This window comes from Cupressus sempervirens, chromosome 6, assembly GCF_028749045.1.
Source record: "Cupressus sempervirens isolate cs-2001-9-10 chromosome 6, ASM2874904v1, whole genome shotgun sequence".
NCBI lineage: Eukaryota > Viridiplantae > Streptophyta > Pinopsida > Cupressales > Cupressaceae > Cupressus > Cupressus sempervirens.
This window is the reverse complement of record NC_143123.1, coordinates 223,757,794-223,773,057: the sequence shown is the minus strand read 5'-3', so window position 1 is coordinate 223,773,057 and position 15,264 is coordinate 223,757,794. Positions and strand designations below refer to the sequence as shown.

At 34.8% G+C, this 15,264-nt stretch overlaps 1 protein-coding gene and 1 long non-coding RNA gene across 3 annotated transcripts in view; both read left to right on the top strand.

Moving 5' to 3' along the window:
* The window catches only part of LOC149552082 (uncharacterized), a 107,906-nt gene extending 92,857 nt beyond the window's left edge, over window positions 1–15,049 (top strand). For both annotated transcript variants that reach the window (XM_089787554.1, XM_089787553.1), the window contains exons 17-18: window positions 14,134–14,307; window positions 14,579–15,049. In XM_089787554.1, the coding sequence (XP_089643680.1) occupies window positions 14,134–14,307; window positions 14,579–14,755 (351 nt within the window). In that variant the 3' untranslated portion in view covers window positions 14,756–15,049. The remainder of the gene's footprint in view (window positions 1–14,133; window positions 14,308–14,578) is intronic.
* Window positions 7,732–10,628, top strand: LOC149552083 (uncharacterized). Its single transcript, XR_016353350.1, has 2 exons — window positions 7,732–9,042; window positions 9,180–10,628. It is a non-coding gene; the product is annotated as an uncharacterized LOC149552083 (long non-coding RNA).
* Window positions 15,050–15,264: the final 215 nt, after the last annotated feature.

Sequence of the window (15,264 nt, the reverse complement as noted above, 5' to 3'; positions counted from 1 at the left end):
TTCAAAAAGCGGATCCGAAAAAGCAGTCGAAAAAGCAAATCGGAAAAGCAAAGCAGAAGGGGCAGCATTGAAAGAAATTATTACAGCCATCTACAACCAGGTTCCTTTGTTAGTATTGCTTTTTAGGGTGTTATAAGTTTCAGCTGTAAGTGTGCATTATACCAGCATTATCATTTTGTAATCCATGTAAATGCCAAAAGTCTTGGCCATATTTCATGAGCATTGTATTAGAAATTTCATTGCAAATTAAGAAGATAATAGTTGCTGGTGTCATTTAAGCAATCCAATATCATTATTTATTAGCTAGTTAGTTTACATACCAACTGTTTGTAAAAATGTCAATTGGCTGTAGGTGTTCATTTCTCATGCTTAGATCATATATATGCACTGAATATTGTCAAAATTAGTAGCACACTCATGTTAGGCCATTGTGTAGTCCATTTGGTGCCTTCTAGCACAAGATTCTCATTGATGCAAATTAGAAAAGAGTCATTTAAAGCCAGCTGAAATACTATATCAGTCATACGTCCCTTGCATGTGAATTGTTTGATGAAATTCTTTGAGCTTTCATCAGCATTTTTGAGAGCAGATTTGAGGAGGGTCATTACACCTCGAGTATTCTAAGTGGTTCTATTTCTACCACCCTTGGTTCTCATACCTGTAATAGGTTCCAATCAATTATATGATCATGATGAGTAATTTACTTCTTAAGGTATGCCACATGGAAGACATCATGCATCCTGGCAAGGGCTGGTGGTAAAGCAATTCTGTAAGCTACTGAGTTCACAACTTCCAATATTTCAAAGGATCCCACATACCTTGGGGCTAGTTGGCATTCTTACCAAACTTGATAGTACTCTTCTGAGGTTTTAACCTTAATAGTACTTTTTCTCCCATTGAGAATTCTTTAGGTGTTCTCTTTGCGTCTGCATAACTTTTTTGTCAGTCATTAGCTTCCTTTAATCTTTGACAAATCTGGATTATCTGTTCTTCCATTTCCTTAAGTATTTCAGGTCCAACAATAATTCTGTCTTTCAAGCTATTCCAACTCATAGGAGTTCTACATTTGCGGCCATATAGAGCCTCAAAGGGAGCCATTTTAATAACAGACTGATAGGAATTGTTATATGCAAATTCTACCAAAGGTAGATATGTTTCCCACTGATATTGTCGATCCATACAGTAAACTCTCAAAAGATCTTCTAATACCTGATTTACTCTTTCTATTTGACCATCTGTCTCATGATGATAAGCTAAATTGATGTTTAGTTTAGTACCTAGTGTTGAAAATAATGTTTGCCAAAATTTGGAAGTTATCCTAGCATCCCTGTTTGAAATAATTTTCTTTGGAATTTTATGCAATTTGAAAATTTCTTTTATGAATTTATGAGCAATTTTCGGTGCTCCATCATTTAGATTTCTTGGTATAAAATGAGCAACTCTTGTCAGTCTATCAACTACTACCAGAATGGTATTGTGTCGATTTCGTGTCATAGCTAATCCTTGTACAAAATCCATAGAAATTATCTGCCATTTTCATTTTGGTACTTCATTAGGGTGCACAAGACCCATTGGGTATCGCTGTTTTGCTTTTACTCTTTGGCATTCTAAACATCGTGCCATGAATTCTGTTATCTCCCTTTTCATTCCTTTCCAAAAATATAAAGGTTTGATATCGGACAACATTTTAGTTACTCCAAGGTGTTCTGAATATGGAGCTAAATGAGATTCTTCTAGAATCATTCTTCGAAGTTCAAATTTGTTGGGTACATAAATCCTGTTATGATATCTTAACAATCCATCCTTCTCTAGACTAAATTCCAAATACTTAGAATCCTGTGGGTCCCTGATAAGAGCTAGGCTGTTTTCTGCATAAAATTCATCATATTCTAGATGTAAAATTTGGTCCTTTAATCTAAGTTTATGGTGGCCATTGCAGAAATGTGTCTTCTTCTACTTAGGGCATCTGCCACTTTGTTTCCAAATTTCAGCTATCTTCTTTGTCTACCATTTAGATTTGGTTGAGTGAAGATATATTTTAAGCCGTGATGATCTGATCATAGTTCAAAAGGTTTTCCAATCAAATAATGTCTCCACATTTGAAGAGCATGTACAATAGCTGCTAATTCCAGATCATGAGGTGCGTAGTTCTGCTCATAATTTTTCAATTTCCTAGATTCATATGCAATTACTTATTCATCCTTCATTAGCACACCTCTTAAACCTTCTCCTGATGCATCTGTTATAACTACGAATTCCTTTTGTGGATCAGGTACTTTTAGTATAGGTGCTGTAGTTAACTTTTCCTTCAAGTATTCAAATGCCGATTGACATTTTTCTGTCCAAACAAATTTCTTTCCTTTTCTTTGAAGTGATGTAATTGGATAAGCTATCTTAGAAAAGTTCTTGACAAATTTTCTATAAAACCTTGCCAATCCCATAAAACTTCTAACTTCTATCACATTTTTAGGTATAGGCCATTCCTTAATTGCTTTAATTTTTGACGGATCTACAGCTATGCCCTAAGCTTATATGATGTGCCCTAAATACTGAATTTCCTTTTGATAGAAGGCGCATTTAGACAATTTTTCATATAATTTGTTCTCTTAACCTTTGCAAAACTTTTGCAGATGTTTTTGATGTTCTTCCTCGTTTTTTGAATAGATTAGAATATCATCTATAAAGACCAACACAAACTTATCTAGACAATCTTGATATATGCTATTCATTAAATTCATAAAGGCTGTTGGAGCATTGGTTAATCTGAAGGGTAACACTGTAAATTCATAGTGCCCATACTTGGTCCTAAATGCAATTTTGTGAATATCTTCGTCTTTAATACGATGTTGGTGATATCCTGACCTCAAATCAATTTTTGAAAACATTGTTGCGCCTTTCATTTGATCAAAAAGAATATCTATTCTAGGAAGTGGATACCGGTTCTTGATGGCAACCTTATTGAGCATTCTATAATCTATGCATAATCTCATGGTTCCGTCCTTCTTCCTAACAAACAACATTGGGGCTCCCCATGGTGAAACACTGGGCTGGATCAGTTTCTTGTTTAACATATCCTGCAGTTGTATTTGCAACTCTAGTAATTCTATGGTAGTCATTCGATATGGTGCCTGAGAAATGGGTTCTGCTTCTGGTTTTAAATCTATGGTAAAATCAAAGGTTCGGGAAGGTGGTAGACTGGGGAGTTCTTCAAGAAACAAATATTGATAATTCTTTAGATAGGGATATTTTTCTTCGAAAGATTCTTTTAACTTTTTTCTAATTTCCCCATCTTCAAAAATGTAGTCATCTCCATATGTGGTGGTTTTAGGTTCTCATGTCTTCAACTCTCACTGCGAAGATCTCACAACCTTTTCTTCTATATTTCTTAAGTTGTATGGCAGATATCTGTTTTGATTTAATTTCATGTTTAATCCTTATAATGCTTGCGGGTCTACCTTGATCATCTAGACAATTTACAGTTTTGGCAAGACAATCCACCTTGGTCTTATGCTCATTGAGCCAATTAATGCCTATGATAATGTCGTAAGACCCGAGAGGTGCTACATACAAGTTCAATTCCGTGGAGAAGTTTAGAAAATCAACTTGAGCCGCAAATAGACACTGCTCTACCTTAGCCCTTGATTGGTTTGCATATTCGATTGTTCATGGTTTTTCTATAAAACTAGATCTCTTTGGAAATCCACTTAATGGTTTAGGTGATATAAAACATTCAGAAGCTCCAGTATTAATTAAAATAGAGACAGGGTTCCTATAGATCTTACCCGGAGTTTCAATCGGGCCTATTTGTTGCTCTACTTGTTTATTGTCCAGGGCTTCATGGATCTTTTGCTGATAAACTTGCTGTTGCTGTGGAAGAGGTGGTTGTTGTAGCTGATTGGTGTTGAATTTGATGGGGCATTTATTAGCATAATGATCTCCTCCACAAGTGAAACATCCTGAAGGTGGCCCCTTCCATTACTCTTATAATTCTTATTTGTACTAAAATTACTTTTAACATCTTTGACTCCGTTTCCTTTCAATTTTGGCTTGCTGTACTTGAATTCCTTAAAATATTTTTTTTGGGATCCAGTATCTGCATCTTTCGTATTCCAGTTTGTTTTCCTTTTATTATCCCAGTTGGAGTCATCCTTCTTGATTTTGTATTCTTGTAGAATAGCTTTCTCTAGGGCTTCCTCCATCGTTCGAGGAGTGAGAACATCAATTGCTCCTTTTTTGTTGTTTAGACCCATAATGAATTTTTTCACTTTCAGATTTTTATCCTGCTGCTATGGTGGTACATACTCCAATAGTTGGGTAAATTTCTCCCAGTACTTATGTACAGTCATGTCTCCTCGCTTTAAGTTTTAAGTTTTGGGATCCAGTATCTGCATCTTTCGTATTCCAGTTTGTTTTCCTTTTATTATCCCAGATGGAGTCATCCTTCTTGATTTTGTATTCTTGTAGAATAGCTTTCTCTAGGGCTTCCTCCATCGTTCGAGGAGTGAGAACATCAATTGCTCCTTTTTTGTTGTTTAGACCCATAATGAATTTTTTCACTTTCAGATTTTTATCCTGCTGCTATGGTGGTACATACTCCAATAGTTGGGTAAATTTCTCCCAGTACTTATGTACAGTCATGTCTCCTCGCTTTAAGTTTTTGATCGTAAAAGGTTTGGGGTAGCCAGGGATTCCTAAAAATGGTTACAAACTTCTCTCAAGTATTCTTAGTGGTTTTAATGTTTTTCTCAACTTTGGTGTTTCACCACCAGGTTACAGCTTCTCTAGTAAAGTGGTATATTCCCCAAAACGCTTTTGAGATTTTTGAAAAGTTTCTAATTTCAAAATACTGTTCCATTTCAGTTAACCAAGCCTTTGCATCCTCTTCAGACGTAAAACCGACAAATTTGGGTGGTTTGATTTTCTTAATATCTGCTAACAGATCAACCACTATTTCTTGTTTCTTTTGTTTTTCAATTTGAATGGGTGAAGAGGTTCTCTTATTACATCCAGAGACTTCTGCCTCTATTCTAAGAGGAGGTGATGATTGTGTTTCCTCATGGTTATGCCCCATCTGGGCTGCCATCTCATTCATTCTTCTTTCCATACTATCCAACTTTAGTTGTGTTTTTTGCAAAATCTGAAGTAACAAGCCAATGAATGATTGAATGTTTTTACAGACTATACCATGATCTGCAATGTTCTTGTTGCTGTTCATTTTGTTTTGGTTGACTGGTTTAACCTGTGAATTTATAAAATTTGTGTCAATTTATTGAATATATATATATATATATAGACACACAAGTATACCTACAATAAAAGAGTTTTGCAAATGCACGAAACACATAGATTAAATCAATTTATTTAATTAACTTAATACTTTGCTGCTGCATTCGTGGCAGCCTTATTTATAAATTTTTTTATTGAGGACGTTTACGTCATAAAATCTAATCTTGCTTCTCAGCATTTGGTTTTGACTCAGATCGGTACATATCCAGCACCATCTAGGATTTGTGAAAATGCAGAATAGAGTTGCCCTATCGAGCATTCCAGTTTTGAATTAGTTTGTTTCTATATGCTGCTTTACTAGCAGGAGTCCACTTGACTCTTTCTTTCTTCATTTGTTGCAATGCCTCGTTCAAAGTTTCGTTATCTTGGGGCATGGAGCAGCAAGTATAATCAAATTTTGATATGCTTTTAATTAAATAAGGGAAGATGGGATGTCGAGCCTTCTTGTGGGGTGTTTTACATACTTGCATCCTTACAATCATTCTAAGAAATTTTCAGGTTCTCATGGAAGGTAGTGTGTGCCTTAGGTTCAGTATTGAACCCAACACATTGATACCATATGTAACAAACAGATTTTCATATCGAAAACAAAGACAGTTTAAACTAAGAACTTCCAACATTCATAAAAATACAACTGAATCCTTTTCACATGACATTAAGTGCTCCTATCAATTCACTGAAAATAACTATGTTCATGATCATCTGGAATAACTAGATTAATGATTAATTAAATGTAACTGTATTCATGATCAATTGAAATAACTAGATAAACGATTATCTAAACATAATTGTATTCGTGAACAACTGAACTAACTAGATTAATGATTAACTAATCATAACTGTATTCACGATCAACTGGAATAACTAGATTAACAATTAACTAATCATAACTGTATTCATGATCAACTGAAATAACTAGATTAACGATTAACTAATCTTTTCTTTATACAAGTAAAGTATATGCTTATCAAGAAAAGAAGGAATGGAACATATAAATATCATTCAAAGGATCTTTAGCTGGTTGTGCAAGCCTCAGCTTTGGTGAGAGGAAAAGCATTGACATAGGCTTAACCTCCCAACTTTAGACCATACTTATCCCTACACATTCCATTAAATTAGAAAGAGCCTCCCTACCTCGGGATCGGGCTTGGGATGTTCTTAATCTAGCCACCTGAGCATCCTAGTGTTTATAATGTCAGCACAGTTATGAAACAGACATGCTTGCATAACTGGCGCTACCGGCATCAAGTGATCATTAGAGGGCAACCAAGCCTTAAACTACCTTGGCCAAGGATTTTAGATGGGTTGATTGCCCTGATCATTGCCTCTCAACTTGACAATAGGTTCATTTCAAGGATGAGCATGAGCCATTAAGTTTATTTCATTTAAGTTATTCATGTCTGACTTCTGTTCTGCTATCTTGCAAATTTATTCCACCTCTTCACCTTACTTGGCTACACAGCCGGTGAGTCCTAGGTGTCTGGAATTTTCTGAGCAATCTGCTTTATGCTGCTTATCACATCTGTGACTAGAAAGATTATGTTCTTGAGACTATTTGGAAAATATCATTGGATAGTATATTTCATTCTAGATTTTATTATACTTGGATAAACGCTTACATAAGGGTTGTATCTAATTTACTATGAAAGTTTAAGGAGGAGGACTGATAACAAATGACATTGAGTATGTAGCAAAACTCATATTGTATCTTGAAATAAATTTGGAAAAGAAAAAGTCTTAGGAGCCTAACTAGTTGTTATGGAAAGCAATTAAATAATACTGAAATAACATTACACGACCTAATGTATATTCTGAATATGTTTGAAACCCTAAAATCCGAATTGAAAATCTGCTCTACTTTAGACGTTGCAAACATATCAATGCAGAATACTTATTTTTCAATGGCCGAGTACATACGACAGAGCTACAGCTTGTAATGGACGTTTAGACTAGAAAGAAATAGGAACTTTAGCACACGGGATTGTGTGAAAATCGGGTGCTGAAGGTGACAGAGTGAATAAGGAAAACACAGTAATAATGAAGGGTAGTTGGGTGTGCGGAATGTATATCCGACTCTTTCCACGGCTCCCATTTTAAAAGGGCAAGCTGTGACTTCTTGGCTTCCACCATTTTAAAAGATTATATGCTGATTCAAATTTTCAAGTGTTAAATCGATTGAAAAAGAGAGGGAAAGAAAGAAAAATAAATGTTGGAAGAAAGAGTTGGAAAGATTTATAATTCGGTTGTATTATTATAATATGTATATACATACATTCATGTGAATGGATCAATGGGGTGACATCATTTTATTTTATTATTGTAATATAATGGTGCCATTTCATTTTTATATTTATATGTACATATATATATTATAATAATATGATGAAAGATCACTTAAAATCTCTTGAGGTATGTTTTTAATATTTTAATTAGATTATTTTATGCTTTCTTAGATTATTTTCTTAATAGCTCATGCAGGTCCCACAAATATATTCTGTGTTGAAGTTGTGTCCTTTCCAAAGAAATTTAAGGGCATACTTGCCGATCTTGATGACTGAACTAGGCGAGCATCCCATTCCGATGATCCTGTTTAGCAATGCTTCCTCCTTCGTCATCTTCTCTTGCAATCACCTAAGAAAACACTTCGCCATAATAACAATTCTATAATAATTTCATATAAACATTTAAAGAGACTTTAAATTATTAATCATAATTTTGAATCATGCAACTGCTAATCATCTAATAACAGTTAAATGATTAATGATCATCTTCATTAACAGTTAATACAACGTATATAAATAACTACCTATTTCACATGATCATGAAAGAATAATCCGTTAAATCCAATGGTTATGAACAAGTTAAAAATTAGGTCAAAATTTTGGGATGTAACACCATCCTGGGCCACAAAAAGGGAGTTGTTACATGTTGGCATTGTGGTGTTAGATATAACAGGGGAGGCATAGATAGATTAAAGTATCACCTAGCACATATACCTAGGCGTGATGCTAAAAAATGTAGAGTACCCTAGGATGTAATGCGAGACATGCAAGCTCTTCAAGAGGAAAAAATGGAGAAAAATGAATTGAAAAAGAAGCAACAAAAAGAAATGGCACAACTAGCTCAAGAGGGATTTTATAGTTTTCGTTTTCCATTATCCCCTACTCCACCTACTGCTACTATTGCTTCTATGAGTGTGACCATTGGGCCTCGCATTCATAAGAAAAGATCGACACTTGATTCCATCTTTGTTCCATGCACTGCTCCATGTGCACAACCATCGCTTGAGAGCATGGGTTGGAACAAGGAGAAGCAGGATAATGCAAAATTAGCACTTGGAGAATTCTTCATCTACAAGAACATTTCATTCAATTCAACGAGGTACTTATTTATTTAATTTATGCCTTCTCTCAAGTTTCAAGAGGCAATAATATGCTTAGTTTGTTTATTTTAATTTGTTTTCAAATTTAATAGTAATAATATAATATACTAATTTGTTTAAATTTTATTTAATTTGTTTTAGGTCCCCGTATTGGCAAATTGCAATCGATGCTATTATTGTTTGTGGTCTGGGGTTTAAAGCCCTTAGTGCTGACAAGCTAAGAGGCCCTATTTTGACCCAAAGGGTGGTTGATGTAGAAGGTGCAATTGAGGAGCAATGTGAGGTGTGGAAGACGAAGGGTTGCACCATCATGATTGATGGTTGGACTAATAGAAGGAGTAGAACACTCCTCAACTTTCTTGTCTCCTCATCAGGTAATAGTAGACATTAAAAATTTAGAAGTAGAACTTATACTTAAAAATTTAGAAGCTTGATTAAGTGATTAAGTTTATAAATTATGAATTTATGATTGATCATTGATCATTATACTAATTTATTTCTTTTTCTTCAGGTGCCACGGTTTTTTTGAAATCAAATGATGCCTTAGAAAAAGCAAAAAATGCTGAATATCTTTGTGAGGTAATGGATGAAGTGATAAAGGATGTGGGTGATGAGAATGTAGTGCAGATAGTTACAGATAATATAGCAAATTATGTTGCTGCTAGAAAGCTTCTTATGGAGAGACACTTTCATTTATTTTGAACCTCTTGTGCTACTCACTGCATTGACCTCATGTTAGAGGATCTTGGTAAACTGTCTTAGATAAAAAAAATTATAGAGCAAGGAAGGAGTGTATGCAAATTCATATATAATAATACATGGATCCTCAACCTCATGAGGAAATACACAGATCAAAAGGAGCTGTCTTGTCTAGGGGTCATTGGATTTGCAACCAATTTTCTCACATTGCAATCTTTGCCTAATTCAAAGGGAGGTTTGAGACATATGTTTGTAAGTGAGGAGTGGATCTTATCATCATATGCAAAGACCACTACAAGGACTGATACAACTGATCGCATTTTTGATGAGGCTTCTTTTTGGACATCGATTACTGAGATTGTGAAGGTAATTTTCCATTTTGTCCTCATTTCAACTTTTTTGTTTATGAAATTACGTTATAAATTATTGTTCTTTTTTAAAAGAAAAACTAAAGTTGATTGTTTCTCTTTCAACTTCTATAATGAATGCAGTTCATAGAGCCACTTGTTCTCCTACGAATTGTTGATGGAGAGAAGCCCTCAATGGGTTACATTTATGAGAGCATGGATATGGTGAAGGAGGCCATTCACTCTTTTTTTGTAAGGAATTGAGATAGGTATGGGCCTATATGGGATGTCATTGATAGACGATGACACAATCTACTTCACATGCCTATACATGCAGTGACATAATTCCTTAATCCAACATACCAATTCAGCCCACATTTCAAGGCTAATGATGAGGTGTGGAGTGGCTTATATGATGTAGAGAGAATGACATTTGATTCAAGAGTTGGAACAATTTTAGTCTGTGAGATTGAGTTGTTTAAGAAAGTTGAAGGGGATTTATTTGCACGGGAGTTGTGCAAGAAAAATAAGACATAATTGATGCCTGGTAAAAATCTATGATTCTACATCCTAATTTCTCATTCTATTACCATTTTAAATTGATAAAGTCAAATTTATTGAATTGATTTAAAATTTTCTTGTTTTAGATGTATGGTGGGAGATGTTTGGCACTAAGGTGCCAAATTTACATGTTTGTGCAAGTTGAGACCACGTTTTTGTTCTCCAAGAGGAAAACGTCCATGTATTTTCCCTTGAAGAACACGTTTTTGCTAAAAATCTCCTAATCTGCTCTTTCCATGGTGTAAAATCTCTCTTAATAGGGCCGTTTTTGTAGCTTTTTGCATTCCCATGCATTAGGCGTTTGATTTCTTGCAAAAAAATTCATTTCATGGTGTTTTGAGGGCATGTTTTAGCAAAAATGTCCATAATCCATACTTGGTGTTTGAAGCCTATGTTTTTGTCCAAAATGGAGTCGTTTTGGGATTTCAAACCTTATTGCTATTTGTGATCATGTATTTGCCTGTTAATGCCAAAAATGATTCATGTTATGGCATGTTTATACCTCGTTTTTAGCAAAATACGTTCAAGAACTTGGTTTTTGCAAAAAATCATTTACATATGTGGAAGTTATTGAGCGCATTTTTGGCATTCACATCCAAAAACGTCCCATTGATTGCTCTTTAATGTCCATCATTTGCAAGTATTGAAGAAGTCAATATAGTTGTTGAAGGTTCGAATTTGGAGAATCATTCTTCGAACTTATTAATCTTCCACTTCTGGCTCCTTGATCACCAAGTAAGTTGAAGTTTTCAATCCTTTGCTATTACATTGCATATTTTCATTCATTGTTGTACATTTGTCCAAAGATATGCCATGTATTGTGCAATTTTTCTTTAAATAAGATGAGAACTTCCATTTTTGAGTGTTTGGAATTTCCCCAAATTCTAAAATCGAATTTGCATAAGACAACAACTTGTTTTTTTGACATGTTTGAGTCAAAAACCAAAGGCATGTTTTTGTTCTGTGCTTGGTTTTTGTTTGTTGTTTGATTGCTACTTTGTTTTTCAAAAAGCTTAAGGTTCTTTCACAAGAACGTGAGATTATTTCACTTCATTACACTCTTCATCTTTTGATGCAAGTGTATCACTTCATTCTATATTCATTATCACGTGTCAAAGCACTTTGCATCTCATTCTCCATATGCGTTTATATGCAATTACATTCCAAGAGCAATTACATATAATTCCATCCTCCATACCCATTTACATGTAATTATCTCCAGAGAACCTGATTGTGGTTAAAGGTCACACTTTTGAACACCAAAGTCGCCCCATTTTTACACATCTATATGCATACCAACTTGCATTCTTAGTCATACCCATAAAAGCCCATTTTTTCCCACATGCAATCCACCCTTGAGAGTCAGATTTTGGCCCTTTCCATCCAAATACATATGCTTTCCGGTTCATTTCCAGCCATCATATGTGTTTCATAAGTATGTAATCCATGCTTCGAACACTCATCCCTCATGAATTCGTCATTGTAACACAAATTCCAAAATTTTCATGAATCCAATCTCATTGGAAGATATTTTCATCTTCATGTGCAACGCACTCTTCGAGATATGTTTGAACTTCTTCAAAGAACAAAAACATTCTGTCAAGAAGGCATGCTTTGTTCCATTTTTCCAATGGTTGTCCGAAAACCTGAGTTTGTGTGGGAATGTGCCAAGCACTTTGCTTCAAATAAAAAAAAGAGAGTTGAAGGTGTTGATGGAAGTAGTTCTGAGTTTATATCCGGACACCATTGAGAAGGTTTTTAAAGTGTCAGAGACTCTAGAATGTGCCAGTCGACAAAGGAGAACTCATGATAACTTGAATGAGAAAAAGCTTGGTTATGTCAAGTTTTCAAATGACAATGGGCAATTCATTAAAGAGAGTCAAAGGCTATCAATAGATGCAACACCATGATTATCAAGGTGAATGCAGTGGGACAAAATACAGGAACTCCTGATCTTGTGAGCAACCGGGTTTGCATCATCAAGTACAAGGCCTTTGCCCATAATCTACAAGATTGATTCATTCAGAATCAACAACCTCAACATTTTCTTCAAGTGTTTTTCATGTTTGTAGATTGGAGAGGATGTATTGCATGAAATCCAATAATTTCTCTCACCTAGTTTGATCGGGTCAAATTTGGTTGAGCTGCTCTCACTTTTTCCTCCTCTTTTTTCTCAACTCCTTTGCCTATATAAAGGAGTTCCCCCTCATTGTAAAAATCATCTTTTGTTGTATGGAAGAAAGCTTTGCCAAACTTGTGCAAGCATAACTTTGATTTTGTAGTACCAATTTGAAAGAAAAGTGAATAAAATAAGCAATTAGATTCGAAGCTTTGACTAGAAGCAATTGTGATAGCACGAATTAGAAACTTTGACTATAATTTGTGTCTATTGTCTTTGATTCATGTTATTATTGTTTGTTCAATAATAGAGCATAGTGAGTTAAGAAGCAATCAGAGCAAAAACTTTGATTGGAAGCAGTTGTGGTAATACATAGACTAGAAGCTTTGACTGTAGCTTGTGTTACCATTTCAAGTTCACGAAAAATAGTTAGAATTTCCCTACTTTTGGAAGTCTTTGCACCCCAATGGTAGAGGTTTTTCTTATAGAATATATTTAAAACAAAAAATTACATTATAGAATAGAGATCATCTACTTTAGGGAGTCTTTGTAGTCCAATGGTAGTGATTTTTCTTTTAAATTAGACAAACAGATTTAGAACCAAACCGGTATGCTTTCAATTAGCCTTTGAGTTAGTGTTGTATTGGTATCACTGTTTCTAGCTATTAGTTAGAAGTGGAGTTAGAGATTTCATCTTTCTCACTACTCACTTCGTGGGCAAGTGGATTCTTTCCTAAAAATTAGAAGGAAAGAATATTGGTAACACCCCTTCAGAATCTCTCAACTTCCTGCTTACCTTGAGTTGATCCAAGGAACGGTGAGAAGTGGGAGCCTTCCCTTTAAGGTAGGAGTGACTTTGTCTCATACGCTGTAGCTAGTCTACCTATTTTACAACTGAATTTTTGTAAAACTGCCAGTTGCAAAATATCCACCCAACACATCTCACTGCAATCATCTTGCCACTATTTTGTTGAATTTATCTTGGTATTGTAGAATCAGCTAAAACTCTAATAAATATTTATGGTATTGCCATGCTTCTTTGAGTACATTTGGCTACTTCTTTCTGGCTTAGCAAGTGTAGGATTGAGATTATTCGGCCAAAATGCATCACATTCTTGTCATCTTAAGCTGATGTTGAATGTCTTGAGATGTGGTATGCCATACAAACATGGCGACCAAACGTTAATTTTAATTTTTTTTTTGTCAAGCTTTGGCCTCTCATGACATGAATCTATTGGAATGACTCTGCCAATTTCAGGTTAGCACATTGCTTTACGATACCAACACTCATTTATGTCATGGAACTCTGTTTTGACTCTGCACGTTGAAGACCTTGATGGATAATTCAAATTGTCATGAATCATTACTTAGATTTGATTTCTTTATGAATATATTTCAATTATGATTTTAGACCCAGCTTTACATTCTGGACGGTGGGGTTTCAAAACTGAGTGTCATACCATGGACATCGACAATTGAAACAGTTTTTTTAATATCATTGCCTATTTGGAATTCCTAACTTCAGTGAACCTTTCAGTGTAAACCGACCTAATTATTTTTGAACCTTGTCACCATGCAGGCATACATCATATATTAGTGATCCATTCTGGACTATAGAGATTGGTGCTTAAAATGATACTTTGATATATCTACATCTTTAGTGTCACCATAACATTGTATTTCACAAAGCTTGGGTAAGAAGCTTTATTTGACTCCAATTTTCTACTGACACTATGCAGTGGGCTCTCATTGCAAGTCGAGTGAGGACTATTCTTTCATTGGCTCTGGATTTTTATTCCATACAGAATACTTTGTATAATGGAGGTGCTGCTGCTGGTATAAAGGCAAGGTGCCAAATGGAAGTTGATCGTGTTGGCCAGCAGTTTGATGAGTGTATCTTATTTCTCTTGAGGGTAATGCTTTTGCTTGCTGTACATATCTGTCATTATCTTTACAATCCAGTAGTGCTATCTTTAAAATCCAACAGTGCAATGGGTTTTGGTTAAATAGGGGCATACTAATTTATATCAAAAGTTCATCAGTAATTCATATTGTGGATGTTTGTATTACTATTTTTAGAAATTACGTTTTCTACTAAGTTGTTTGTATTGTAATCTTCAACTATGTTAGAAATTCTGTTCTTTAAATTGTTGTAGCTTATTTTTCTTTGTTTCTGCTGTGTAGGTACTCTCATTTAAGCTGAATGTTGGAAAATTTCCTCATTTGGCAGACTTGGTAGGTCGAATCAATTACAATTATTTTTATATGTCCGAGGGTGGTCACGTGTCAGCTATTCAGCCTGAAACCAACTGCCCTAAAGGTTCTCAGCCACTTAAAACACATTTGTACAATAAAAATTAACTTATATGATTGTAATGAAAACAAAAATAGTAAATTCTGTGTCAAGTTAGTGTATGATGCCATATCCTGTTGATTTGAAGATTATGCCCCAGTGATTTGTCTACGCCTATGTTAGGTTAAAAAATGTCATGTCTAGTGATCAGAGTTGTAGTTTCCGGCATGTAGGTCTTGCTTCTGCAAAAGCATATGCATGGTGGATCATGTCAGAGTTCATTTTGGCATCTTTGAAGGAGAGATTTCCTGTAAGAAAATATGATTAATATATTAGCTATGATCTCATTCCATTTGGCTGAATAGCATTGGTCTATAAGCAATCTATGGTAGTGTTCTGAGATCTTTGCAGTTGTATTCTAGCCTATTATTCTTTCTAGATGTATTGTTTCTGTCTATTATCATGTTTATATCATAGAGATATAGAGTTACTGAGTTCTGAATGATAACCTGCTTCTGTGTTCTCTCTCTAAAGTAACTTGTGTTAGCAACTGGAAAATGGTTTCCAGAGTTTAACA